The sequence below is a fragment of the Triturus cristatus genome, chromosome 7 (assembly GCF_964204655.1).
Source record: "Triturus cristatus chromosome 7, aTriCri1.1, whole genome shotgun sequence".
Classification (NCBI taxonomy): Eukaryota; Metazoa; Chordata; class Amphibia; order Caudata; family Salamandridae; genus Triturus; species Triturus cristatus.
Window position 1 is genome coordinate 1,859,335,112 of NC_140590.1, and position 13,318 is coordinate 1,859,348,429.

A 13,318-nucleotide genomic window follows, 5' to 3' on the forward strand; every position below is an offset into this window, starting at 1 on the left:
GGTAATCTCTAGACACATGTGTTTCTGGATTTCATCCTTCTTCAGTAGAGATAAAATGAAATTCTTCTGGGGTTTGCTGAGAAAGCTGCCACAATCCTCTCAGGTCTCTGTACCTCTCCCTGGCGCACAGGTGCCTCCCATGAGCTCGTCAGCCCAGTGGCTCAAGGGAGCCTTTTTGAAACAGAAGGGGGATGGGAGCACACTGCTACCTCCCAGCACAGTTCGCCCCTTTGCATCCTGGTACATGCAGTTCAATTTAAATGCTTACTTGAAATTTTTCAGTTGAAAATTACAATCCAGCCTGCGGAGGCTGACACGCGTGAAGAATAGAACTAATCACTGAGAGCAGTGCAAGGAGGTATTCACGTAAAAAGGCGTGTCCTGTCTATTGAGATGTGGGATCTGTATGAGGAAAAGGAAGCTCTTTTTAAATAGAATAGTTAGTCCCTGCCAGCCACTCACAAAGCTTGCCTGCTGTGGCATGGAGAATTCGTATCTACTCATAAATGTGAAGTTCGCAAATACACCAAATGAGAGTCTTCGGGAAATCTGGGCATGGGGTACGGGAAGTTTCAAGATTTGTAGGGAACGCCTGATCACCCTGGAGGGTAACTAGGCGCCTGTTCAAGACATGCATGTTCCGCGTGAAAATACAGAAGTGCTGTTTTGACTGAAAAGTCCTCTTCCTGGTGAAGGACAAGCACCCCCGCTAATTCACCGGCCACACTGATATTCGGATCCCTGGTACCGAATTTGGACAATGGGCGACCACTACATGCGTGTGCTCCATGACCTAGGCCTCTTTCATGGTAATGTGGTCTTGTTAGACTGGGAGGGGAGCACCAACGGGTACCCTCAGAATGGTTGAGCACTACTGCCTTTATCTGAAGTCAGGTGACAAAAGCATGGTGATGGCAGTATACCCGTTTTGTGCTTCATAAGAGTCCGTAGTGTGAACAGGCCTTTTTAAATCGGTGTCACTGGAGTGGTGTCTTCCGGCCCAGTCATGTAAAGATCTGTGGCAGAGTACTTAATTCACCCATGGCCTGTATGAATGGTGGTCTAGTGTCAGCAAGCGTGTGATACTTGATTGGGCGTGCCGAGATGTGTGCGTGCCTGTTGCATGGTTGACATCATGGAGGCCTGTGGGTTCCAGTTTTAAGCTCAGGGCCTGGAAAGGCTGGAGCGGTGAGGACTGCACCCCTGACAGGAGATGTGGAATGCTGACATTCCAGAGAGCCGAGGTGGGAACACACACACACTGGTGGGGGCCTGGAAAGGCTGGAGCGGTGAGGACTGCATCCCTGACAGGAGATGTGGAATGCTGACATTCCAGAGAGCTGAGGTGGGAACACACACACACTGGTGGGGGCCTGGAAAGGCTAGAGCGGTGAGGACTGCATCCCCGACAGGAGATGTGGAATGCTGACATTCCAGAGAGCTGAGGTGGGAACACACACACACTGGTGGGGGCCTGGAAAGGCTGGAGCGGTGAGGACTGCATCCCTGACAGGAGATGTGGAATGCTGATATTCCAGAGAGCCGAGGTGGGAACACACGCACTGGTGGAAGGGGAGCAGCACATCCTCTGTGCACATAAAATGTCCCTTTGACTCCAAAAAGATAGTCAGTCGGGCCTGGACTATTTGTCATGGAGGTGGTGAGACGATAAGGTTGGCACTGCGGACCAGGTAATCTTGACAGAGAAGAAGGCTTAGCTTTGAACCCATTGTGGGACATACTTCACTGGAGGCTGACAGCCAGGTGTAATCCCCAGTTACTCTCTTGGCCTGTGTTGTGGTTCAATCCGAATTGGAGCCACTCCTGCTGCCTTAGACTGTCCCTTTGACAAAGGGAAGTGCAGAGGAGAGACCACTTCAAAGGAGTTGACATCTCCCCTCCCCCTGAATTTCAAAGGATCAAACACTAAATCGCATATATATGTCTGGATTTAGACGATAAAGGCGGGAGCTTGAGTCCCCACACTATTTTATACAGCAGTGTTTCTTGGGAGAAAGAGCTCCATGAGACATTGAGCTGCTGCAACCAGGACTGGGGACCAAGGTCTGCCAGTCTCCCAGCTGGGTGAGGGGCCTTCACCAACACAGCCAAGAAAACGTGCCCTGTGCCTGGAGCAAAATCAACAATTGATGGACAGAATGCAGAACAATGTCATACATTCACCCCAGTACAGAGATCTGGGCCTAAATCCATCGTTTTTTTGCTCACCATGCCATTCCAGTTTGAACCCAGCCATATGCAAATCAGTCTTGACCCTGTGCCCCATGGGAACAGTCCAGCCCGAACTGCCAAGCCAGGTCCTCCCTGGACTGGAAACAAGCATCCTAGGACCGGTTTCGGGCTTTCAGCCCTAGTCAGCCAGGATAGCTTGATTCCAGTGGCATGGAGAGCAAGGGACTCACGTCTGAGCATACCCTTCCCACTCGGGGTGACAAATGCAAAATCAACAATTGATGGACAGAATGCAGAACAATGTCATACAGGGTCAAGACTGATTTGCATATGGCCATGTCTAAACTGGGGTGGTGTAGTGGGCAAAAGAACGATGGATTTAACCCAGATCTCTTGACTGTGGGAGAAGGTCTGCATTGTCAGCATTCCGTCCATCATTTGTTTGTTGTAACGCTTTTCGCCCTAAGTGGGATGGGTATTCCCAGACGTGGGACCCGTGCTCACTACGCCACTGGAGTCAAGCTATCCTGGCTGATGACGGCTGATAGCCAGAAACCGGTCCTAGGATGCTTGATTCCGGTCCAGGGAAGACATGGCTTGGCAGTTCGGGCTGGACTGTTCCCATGAGGCACAGGGTCAAGACTGATTTGCATATGGCCATGTCTAAACTGGGGTGGTGTAGTGGGCAAAAGAACGATGGATTTAACCCAGATCTCTTGACTGGGGGAGAATGTCTGCATTGTCAGCATTCCGTCCATCATTTGTTTGTTGTAACGCTTTTCGCCCTAAGTGGGATGGGTATTCCCAGACGTGGGACCCGTGCTCACTACGCCACTGGAGTCAAGCTATCCTGGCTGATGACGGCTGATAGCCAGAAACCGGTCCTAGGATGCTTGATTCCGGTCCAGGGAAGACATGGCTTGGCAGTTCGGGCTGGACTGTTCCCATGAGGCACAGGGTCAAGACTGATTTGCATATGGCCATGTCTAAACTGGGGTGGTGTAGTGGGCAAAAGAACGATGGATTTAACCCAGATCTCTTGACTGGGGGAGAATGTCTGCATTGTCAGCATTCCGTCCATCATTTGTTTGTTGTAACGCTTTTCGCCCTAAGTGGGATGGGTATTCCCAGACGTGGGACCCGTGCTCACTACGCCACTGGAGTCAAGCTATCCTGGCTGATGACGGCTGATAGCCAGAAACCGGTCCTAGAATGCTTGATTCCGGTCCAGGGAAGACATGGCTTGGCAGTTCGGGCTGGACTGTTCCCATGAGGCACAGGGTCAAGACTGATTTGCATATGGCCATGTCTAAACTGGGGTGGTGTAGTGGGCAAAAGAACGATGGATTTAACCCAGATCTCTTGACTGGGGGAGAATGTCTGCATTGTCAGCATTCCGTCCATCATTTGTTTGTTGTAACGCTGTGCCTGGAGCACCAGCATTTTGCCTGCTTGCCAAGACCTGTGTGCATTGTGAGACAGAGAGAGCCAGGAAGGAGCAAGGACTGGTGGGGATCCTGGTGAATGGATCCTAGGGACAAGCGCGAGAGGTGCTCAGTCCAGTCATCACCAGTGTTGCGAGAGAGCTGTCTTCTTTGTGGTGGACGTTTGTACCCACTGTTGAGGCAATTGTGAAGTTGTGGTGTGTCGCTCAGTGCAGCTGACAGCATTAGGGCCGTAGCTCATGTCCATGATCCGCATACGCCAGAGAGGTGCCAATGGCACTGTTGAGGCAATCGCCGCTTGCCACTGAACCCCGTTGAGGCTGTCGCCCAAGCCAGTGACCCCCAAATGCCAGGTGGGGCCACTAGGGTCACTTAGGCGACTGGCCAGTGCATCTGACGTCATTATTGGTAACCCATTCCCTGTGACCCTCGTATGCCAAAATGGGGCCACTAAGACAGTCTGTCACTGGTCTTGAAGGAGTTCCCGTAACCGAGGAGCCATTTGGAGCAAAGTCAGAAGCCGTTTTGCAGTATTGCCACTGCTCCGCCAAGTTACCAGAAGGAACCACCAAGAAGAAGAAGAAGCTACTGCACCCGAAGGCATCGCCACCTGCCACCGCCTCAGTACCCTTGAAGGAGGTAGAGTTGGGGGACCACGGCCCTGATTAGCGCTAGGGTGCTAGTCTCGAGAGACGTTTGAGAGACTTATTTAGTGTGCTGTGTTTGCTTGTATAATAAATACTGCTTGTGCATTGGACAGGACAATCAACTTATTAGGGTCACTGTGGGTGTTCCGAGTTATGAGTCTAGGTACACTTTGCACCTCACACTCTTAAAGGAGTTCTGATAAGCGAGTTAAGAGGCATCGGCGATAGTCACAGTCACTATGTATATAAACCAAGGAGTTCAAACTACCACCACATAAAAAAAGCTTCACTACAAACTGAAACAACATAACACCCCACTTCTATTCAGGCAGTATTGATCGTCTACCTTTAAACATCCCTTCCAACCTCTGGAAGAGACAATAATAAACAACATGTTTAGCTAGAACACCCCCTCTCCTCTCAAGAATGGAAATTGGAAGAAAATGAAAGAGTATCAAATACATAGCTTGAGAAAGTATTCAAATTGCCGCAGTTTTCAAATCCCTAGTACAGTGAGAACACAGCAGGTCTGCCAAGCACATAAGGACCCCACTCGAGTGGCCACCAAGTATAACCATACAACTATGGACAAATAAAAGGCCAAGATAGCCTAGTAAGGGCAGGCCGAGGCAACGAGGCCAAAAACCATGCAGGTTGAAGCAAAGGGCAAAACTAAGGTGAGCACCCCAAAAGGAAGGGCTGGGGTTGGTCACCCTGCAGGAGATTACTCAGATCTATGTAGCAGTAAAGCCTTAGGGATCAAACGTCATTAAAGCTGATCAGACTCAACAGCAATTGTTCCTCTGTAATGATCCCCTCTGTAACCTCCCACTCTGGTGATGTCCCCTCTGTATGGAAGCGTCAGGAGCGCTGGGCAGTACAATTCTTAGTTTCCTTCATTCACACCCCCACGTCTTTGCCTCCACCCTGGGATGCACGCTGTGATAGTCCTGTGAAATGTATTGTTTCAGCAACCAAGTCCGATGCTGCATCAGGAATGGTGGTACACTAAGCCTTCTCTATCTCAGGACACCCATGAGTTGGACCAGGAAAAGGAGCGTGAAATCCAGTTTCCCTTAGCCTAGGTTTTCTGTCACTTCGTAGAAGAAAAAGCATTACTTTTGGAGCAGCTGTGTGTAGTTTGGGGTAACAATGATGAAACTGGATTCAAGCATCACTTGACCCAAGCAGCTAGTAGCCTTCTGCACACTGCCATGATCCCTGTAGTTGCGCAACCTGGCAGTGAGGGGATGTGATGACACCCCCTAGAGAGGTCATCTGAGTCAGTGCTGTACTAGTGCATTCAACATACATAGGGACAATTCCTATAGAGGAAAGGATGTACAGATGTATTCCTCCAAGAACTGATCAAACTGGAGCCAGCCACCGTCCTTGAGAAACCCAGCAGTTGTAGATTGTTCCAGCAGGCACACCCTTCCATATCTTCAACACCGTCATCGAGACCACCAATCCAGCGGTGGTTGCTTTCAGTAAACTAACAGTGTATTTAAACTGAGAGACCTTGTACTCCAGTTCAGTGACCCTGTAAACCACACTATGAAGATTTTGCTGGCGCAGAGTCACATCAACACAAACTTTGCCTATCACACCCGCACGGGCAGTATGAGTATCACAACTGGCATTTTAGATAACTCCTGAGGAAGTTATTGCCAAGTGCAGGTCCCTCAGGCTATCCATTTGAGCTGCTATTGTATGGTTGCCAAGTGCTTGATGAGTTTGCTCGGTGTGTGGCCACTCTTAGCTCAAGGACGGGTGGGAAGCTGGTCGTAGTTTCAAAGGCTGGGAGCAGGAGAGATCATGCCAGTGGATGTATCTCCTCACTATCTGAAAAAAACGTGGGTGAAAAGCGCACTCTATTTGAAACCTAAAACAGTGTAAATCAATATGCGTTCTATGCTGCTGATACGCCTGCGGTGCATATGTAAAATGAATGAAATGAGTGGCCAGCGTTAACTCCAGGAAGTCCTTCACCCGCGTCGGAGTACTAACGTTGTTTAACCCCTCACGGATGGTCGATCGGCTTCAGGCTTCACATTTGACACGTTCCGGTAGGCACAGGCTTCGGTTTGAGTAAACGGACAGATTTTGTTTATCTTTTGCCACATTGGGAGCACACCTCATGTTGATTACGTATTTCATAGGTGCCTCGGAGCACTCCTATTACCTGAAGAAAAATCCCCAGCTATTCGCTGTACAGCCTGCATTCTTTGCTAGACGGTCGCGTCAAGTCCATATCCATTCAGCTTGTGAGGTGAGTCTATCCCCCATAGGTCTGTTTCCAAAGCTGCGAATGCTCCAAAAAGCTGAGAATGCTACGGATCCTAGTCGCACTTCACAAACAGGCATTTTTTATCATTTTAGGTGTCCCACAGGACAGGCATTAAATTGAAACATTGATTATTCACACGTACAGGGATCAGGTACGTGTTCATTTTTATGAGCTTGACTCTTGTGTTTTTCTTTCACGCTTGGTCTCGGTGTATTTGAGTTCGCTTTCTTTCTTCTTTTTTCCTTCACATTGAGTGGGCACAACCTCGTGGAGTCAAAGAGCAAGTGTTGAGAAAGTCAGGCATCTGTCTGTTCCAAGCACTGTGGTGAAGGGAGCACAACGTACACAGACTGCATTAGCGCATTACATTTTATTTGAGTCCAGTGTGCATCCATTGAGAATAGGCTCCCCTTTTCTTCACAGAATACCCCTGACGAAGGGACCCCGTGTCCCGAAATGCATTGGCTGTCGGTGCCGCTCTAATCTTATGGCACACACAGAAAATACACTGCGGATACATTCACAATGTGGATCATCTGTTCTTCTATTGAAAAGTTTTATGTTGGAGATGCAAATGTTTATTGTTCATTATGTTTATACTCCTATGTTAACAATTGATTAATAAATTGTATTGAATGGAAGAAAACTTAATAGCTGTGCTGGTTGCAGTCCTAGTCACCAATCAGGGTCTAGGCCACTCATCTCATTCTCCTCACTATCTCCCATCAAACGCAGGATCAGCAAGCAAGTAACACCCAGAGCCATCAAAGCATCAGAAAGGGTGTCCGTTGTCTAGGCACACCCCCTCGAAGACCACAGCAAGTGAACTTTGCTCAGAGCCTGAGGGTACCAGCACCAGTCAAACAAGCATGTCCATTTTGCAGCACAGGTGTTGGGCCCTGCAAGCAGTCTGTCATGTATGCACCAATCAGACACTACCATGACCTGAAAATTAGGTGCATCCCTTGAGGGGCAAAATGGCCCACAATGAACACGCACTACCGGTGTGCAGCATTGGTTTAATATGCCAGTCTACCAACCATCCAATGCTAATTCAGGCAAGTGGCCACACAGACCCCTTCATTGACTGTAGTCTGAGGGGGAGGGAGGGAAGGGACAGCCTTGGTACGCCACCCATCAGTCGACCTCACCACCAGTTAAAGCATGCAAGTCTCATCTTTGTGGCCTGGAGGAAAATGAAGACAAGGTGGGAAAAAAGGGAAGGAACACTCCCATTTCAGAGCCAGGCTCTGGATAACCACCGCCAACTGATGTACTAGACTTTAATCACCCAGCCGGGACAGTATTCGAGATCAGCCCCGCTCATTGCACCCATCCAGCACATGACCCTCTGGCAACAACTTAATTGGCTTCTCTTCTGTGCACCACCTTGGCAGGGGTCTTTAAACCCGAGAGCAGGCATTCGTCACTTGTGAGGAACAGCTCCGGGAACCTCAGTCACCATCACCAACCTCCTTGGCCCCAGAGCCACCAGGGCCAACTGGTTCAGGCTGCATCATTAGTACTAGCCAGACAGGCCAACAACTACACACTGATGGGCTTTCAGTCCCAGCACTCTGGACAATGTAGACTCAGCTGCCATCTGGCAGCCACAACGAGGCTTGGAAAGGGCCCTCTGCAAGAATAGACATAGCCACAAGGAGACCAAGTCGATAACAAGGGAAACAGCTGCTGGGGCATAAGGATTGCGGCCACGATCTGAAAATGTCATCAGGGTTTTAAAACAGCCTTGCAGTTAGGGATCCTGCCAGATTTTATGGAAACCGTGGGAGAGTCGTCCATATAGGCCACTCTAGCTATGCCCCAGAATGTAAGGATTCGGAGACTGAATTGACCTTCAAATACAAAATGTAACTTTCACGTCCCATGGTCACAGTGACTGAATTTTCTCCCTGTCTATCACAGAATTTGATCAACTATTGTCTAACTATTCTGGGCACTGAATGCCTCCCTAGACCAGGGCTGGCACTCACACCACATTTTCAGTGTTCACACAACAGACATGCAGATGTATTGAATCTAAATGGCACTCTTTTAGATAGTTGATGGCAATCCTGAAACGTTGGCACAGACTTGATCCTTGTGAACCAGTGTTGGACAGCATTACTTAAAACGCACGTGTTGAGAATGCAGGTGACACTCAAAAGCACACCTTAGCATTAGTGAAACCTCGTGCAAGGAAGCGAAGGCACAAGTGAACACCTTCTCCCCACACCTGCAAGATATGCGGGGAAAGATACATAAGCCACTTCAGAAAGGTATGAGGGCCTTCGGCCTCTCCCTCACCTGGGGAAGAATCGCTCGTCCGCCTACGCTCACTGTCCGGAAGGTCCAGGGAATGAAGTTCCAACTCTTCTTCTGGTGTCAAGGAGAAGGCAGCAGTGACAACAGGGAAATCTGTTATAAAATCAAAACAAAAATCAATTCCAGGATTCATGGTAAACTCCTGAGAAATGACAATCCAATATGCTCAGGACACCAGGATCTTGGACAAACAACTGGATCTCCAGCAAAACAGCTCAAGGTCAAGGTTTTGTAGACCACCTGCTGACTTTACTGGAACCAGAGAACAGGTCTGAGAATGGAGAGGGAGGCTGAGCAGGGTCAGCAGAGGTTCCCACACTGTCCACTGCACTATTCATTTTTGTAAAGACTTCAAACTCACATGAATTACTGACACCAACTTCCTTTGATCTTGAGTGACTGCTACAATCTGGCTCTTCCACATTGGTGATTCTGAATAATATGTCAGGTACGACTGCTGCAGGAGAAGCTGTAGCGGGAGAAGAGTGAGAAATAAAGGTTTGTCTTCTAGGCATGTGTAGGGAGCGCATCTAGGATTGAGGGAACAAGATGAGGGTGCCAGCAGGAAGCAAATGCAGCAAGGATTGAGGGTATGAGAAAAGAAGGTAGGATTGAGGGATCAAGAATAGCTTGACAGCAGGAAGCAAACACAGGAAAGATTGGGGGCATTTAATGAGCTTCAAAGCAGGAAGCAAACGCTGGTAGGATTGAGGGAATAAGATGAGCTGGGCAGCAGGATGCAAACGCATCAAAGATTGAGGGAATAAGATGAGCTGGGCAGCAGGACGCAAGCGCAGGACAAATTGAGGGAATAAGATTAGCTGGGCAGCAGGAAGCAAATGCAGGACAAATTGAGGGAATAAGATTAGCTGGGCAGCAGGAAGCAAACGCAGGCAGGATTGAGGGAATGAGATGAGCTGGGCAGAAGGGAGCGAACGCAGAAAGGATTGAGGGAATGAGATGAGCTGGGCAGCAGGAAGCAAACACAGGCAGGATTGTGGGAATATGATAGCAGGGCAGCAGGAAGCGAACGCAGAAAGGATTGAGGGAATAAGATGAGCTGGGCAGAAGGGAGCGAACGCAGAAAGGATTGAGGGAATGAGATGAGCTGGGCAGCAGGAAGCAAACACAGGCAGGATTGTGGGAATATGATAGCAGGGCAGCAGGAAGCGAACGCAGAAAGGATTGAGGGAATAAGATGAGCTGGGCAGAAGGGAGCGAACTCAGAAAGGATTGAGAGAATAGGATGAGCTGGGCAGCAGGAAGCAAACGGAGGCAGGATTGAGGGAATGAGATTAGCTGGGCAGCAGGACGCAAACGCAGGACAAATTGAGGGAATAAGATGAGCTGGGCAGCAGGAAGCAAATGCAGACAGGATTGAGGGAATATGATAGCAGGGTAGCAGGAAGCAAACACAGGCAGGATTGAGGGAATAAGATGAGCTGGGCAGCAGGACGCAAACGCAGGACAAATTGAGGGAATAAGATGAGCTGGGCAGCAGGAAGCAAATGCAGACAGGATTGAGGGAATATGATAGCAGGGTAGCAGGAAGCAAACACAGGCAGGATTGAGGGAATAAGATGAGCTGGGCAGCAGGACGCAAACGCAGGACAAATTGAGGGAATAAGATGAGCTGGGCAGCAGGAAGCAAATGCAGACAGGATTGAGGGAATATGATAGCAGGGTAGCAGGAAGCAAACACAGGCAGGATTGAGGGAATAAGATGAGCTGGGCAGCAGGGAGCGAACGCAGAAAGGATTGAGGGAGTAAGATGAGCTGGGTAGCAGGAAGCAAACAAAGGATTGAGGGAATAAGATGAGCTGGGCAGCAGGAAGCAAACGCAGACAGGATTGAGGGAATAAGATAAGCTGGGCGGCAGGAAGCAAACGCAGGCAGGATTTAGGGTGTGAGAGGAGCAGAAGTAGGACTGAAGGAGCGGGAGAAGAGCATCAGTAGGAAACAAGCGTAGGCAGGATTGAGCGAGCGACATAAGCTTGTCACCAGGAAGGGCACAGAGGCAGGACTCTGTTTTCATATCTCGCTTTAGTCACAGCTGGAGTGGACCTCAATCTAGATTTGATGACGCGTGTTTTAGTGTTCCCCAAGAAGGTTGTGGTGACTTGTGCGGTGAGACAATGGGTGTAAAGATGGCACAGTCTATTTGGACCTAAATTATAACAGAGGTTTGGGTCACAGACAAACAGTGGTATTTGCAGGAGAGAAACTCTGCCCTGTATCTACAGGAAAACGAGATTATAGAAAAAAAAGTCGAATGTAAACATGCTGAGAATGAGACATTAAAGAATCAGGTCTCGGTCTGGTGCAAGTGAGAGTCATTCTGGCCGAACCTTCATTTGTTCCTCTTTATCTGGAGACTTTTGGCTAGTTGGGGGTGGGTGGGCCATATACTTTTGTGTTTACTATTAGAATATAAATTGCGCACACTTTTATAATAGGAATTGCTGTTGGATTAATTTGCACACTGAACTTTAACATGACGTATTCGATTAGTCAGCCTTCCATGCTCTCTGATCCACTTTTTAGTTGTCAGAGAGAGCGCAGGAGTAAGGGGAGCAGTTGCCTTTTGTACGGTCCTGAAGCTCCATATTTGTTTAGGCTCCAGCTCCTGGAATTCAGCAGACGCATTATTTAAAGAGGGCCAGTGCACGGACGCACCGCTGGCCGCACTTAAGGTGCTCCTAAAGCAAGCCCATCTGCACCCGTCCGGGTCGCAGCCAGCGCTACCCACGCTGCCAGTTTGGCGCCAACCTCTGGTATAATTTCTTGTTCTTTTGATGCTATGCATCCTTTGAAGCCATCTGTAGACTGTGGTAAACCTAAATGCCCTTGAGCCCCGCTCATGAGGGGGTTTGTTTGCCCAACCTGCTCTTGGAAGATGGCCTGTGCAATGCTGCCTATGCACTTACAGCCCCTAGAGTTCCTCCTGGGCTCTCTGCCCACCTTATTAACGGACGTTCGCTTCCAAAACATTCTATAGAGGCTTTTAATGTTCTTATCGATTTGAAGCCCAATTTGCTCTTCCTTCTGGTGACTTGCCTCTGTGATTCTTCTAACCCTGAGATAGCCTTATCACTCCCAGCGGGCTAACTTAGCGTCCCTCTGGATGGGGCTGGCTGCAGGGGAGGTGGGGTTGCTATTATTTTCAGGGACGTATATCAACGCCTCTCCTTTCCTTTGTTAACCTTCAGCAGGCTGAAGGGATGGGATTTTATTTAAATATTCCCCCTAATTTCTCCCTTTGGGGAGCCCTTATTTAAACGGCCGCCCAGGCCAGGAGCCAAATTTATTACCTCCACTAATTTCAAGGTCTTGGGTGAGTCTAAATTTCATGCGACAGTCCTAATGATGCTGGGGCTGGTCATCTGACTGAAGCCCTAGCTTTACTCAATCTACAGCAACTTACTCAAGCGCCCACCAATGAGGAAGGTCATTCCATGGACCTTATATGGTCTAATTTAAAGTATATTGGGACCGACCCCCCTCCTTACAAACTGGCATGGCCAGAACAATTGTTGTTTTCTTTCCATTTGCCTCTACCAGCTAGAGGCCTCCAAGACTGGACCACCGCTAGAGCAGCACGCCCATGGAGGTCAGTGAATTAAGACGATCTTTTGGACATCCTGCAGTCCTCCTGACCTTTGCTGTTAGGTAAGGGTGAGGGGGATTGGGACTTCGTCTCTGGCTGCCTGCTGGCACAGAGCAGGGCCATGCACTCCCCTCATGGTTCCCCATTCCCCCTGTGGTTTTCCGGTGGTCTTGTGCTGAATAAAAAGGGACAAACAGTTGGAAAGGAAATGGAGATCTATTACAAACAGGCACTTAGCTAAAATCAGGGCAGAAGGCACTTCCACGCAAGAAACGTTGAAAGTGGTTAAAACATTCCTTTGGCCGAAAGCTTGCCTCTGAGAGTGACACCGACTCAGGAATTGTGCAACAATCTGTCAACTTTTTTTAAAGAGGAGATGGACTCTATTTGGTGTAGCTTTATTCAAGGGAGCTACTTACCCCTCCGATAGCAGTGTTTTAGCGACAGGGAATGTTACTGTAAAGGTTTCTGGTTGTTTACTTCATTTTAAGGAGATCTTTTTGGAAGAACATAATCAGGGCATCTTACAATGCTGTCCGGGCTCTCCAATGGATCGGTGTCTGTCCTCTATTATGACCCAGGCTGTTGAGCTTATTAACGCTATTTTTAACAACATTTTTAATGACTCACTGGCCTCTGGTGTGGTCCCTAAAAAGTGGAGAGAGGCAACGGCGATGCCCACCATATTTACATCCCAGGAATATCACATATCAGCAGCACCCTGACCCACATCATCAACACCTCCTTTCCGTCCGCCACTTTCCTGGATGAATGGAAACTCACAAAAATCAATGTACTCCTCAAGAAGCCC

The 13,318-nt window shown here is 48.8% G+C and overlaps 1 protein-coding gene across 4 annotated transcripts in view; it reads right to left on the reverse strand.

Annotated features, from left to right (window-relative positions):
* LOC146813488 (uncharacterized) overlaps positions 1-13,318 on the reverse strand; it is a 196,654-nt gene that overhangs the window by 23,606 nt on the left and 159,730 nt on the right. For all 4 annotated transcript variants that reach the window (XM_085620285.1, XM_085620286.1, XM_085620287.1 and 1 more), the window contains 2 exons: positions 9,262-9,369; positions 8,883-8,993 (listed from right to left, as the gene is read on the reverse strand). In XM_085620285.1, the coding sequence (XP_085476411.1) occupies positions 8,883-8,993; positions 9,262-9,369 (219 nt within the window). The remainder of the gene's footprint in view (positions 1-8,882; positions 8,994-9,261; positions 9,370-13,318) is intronic.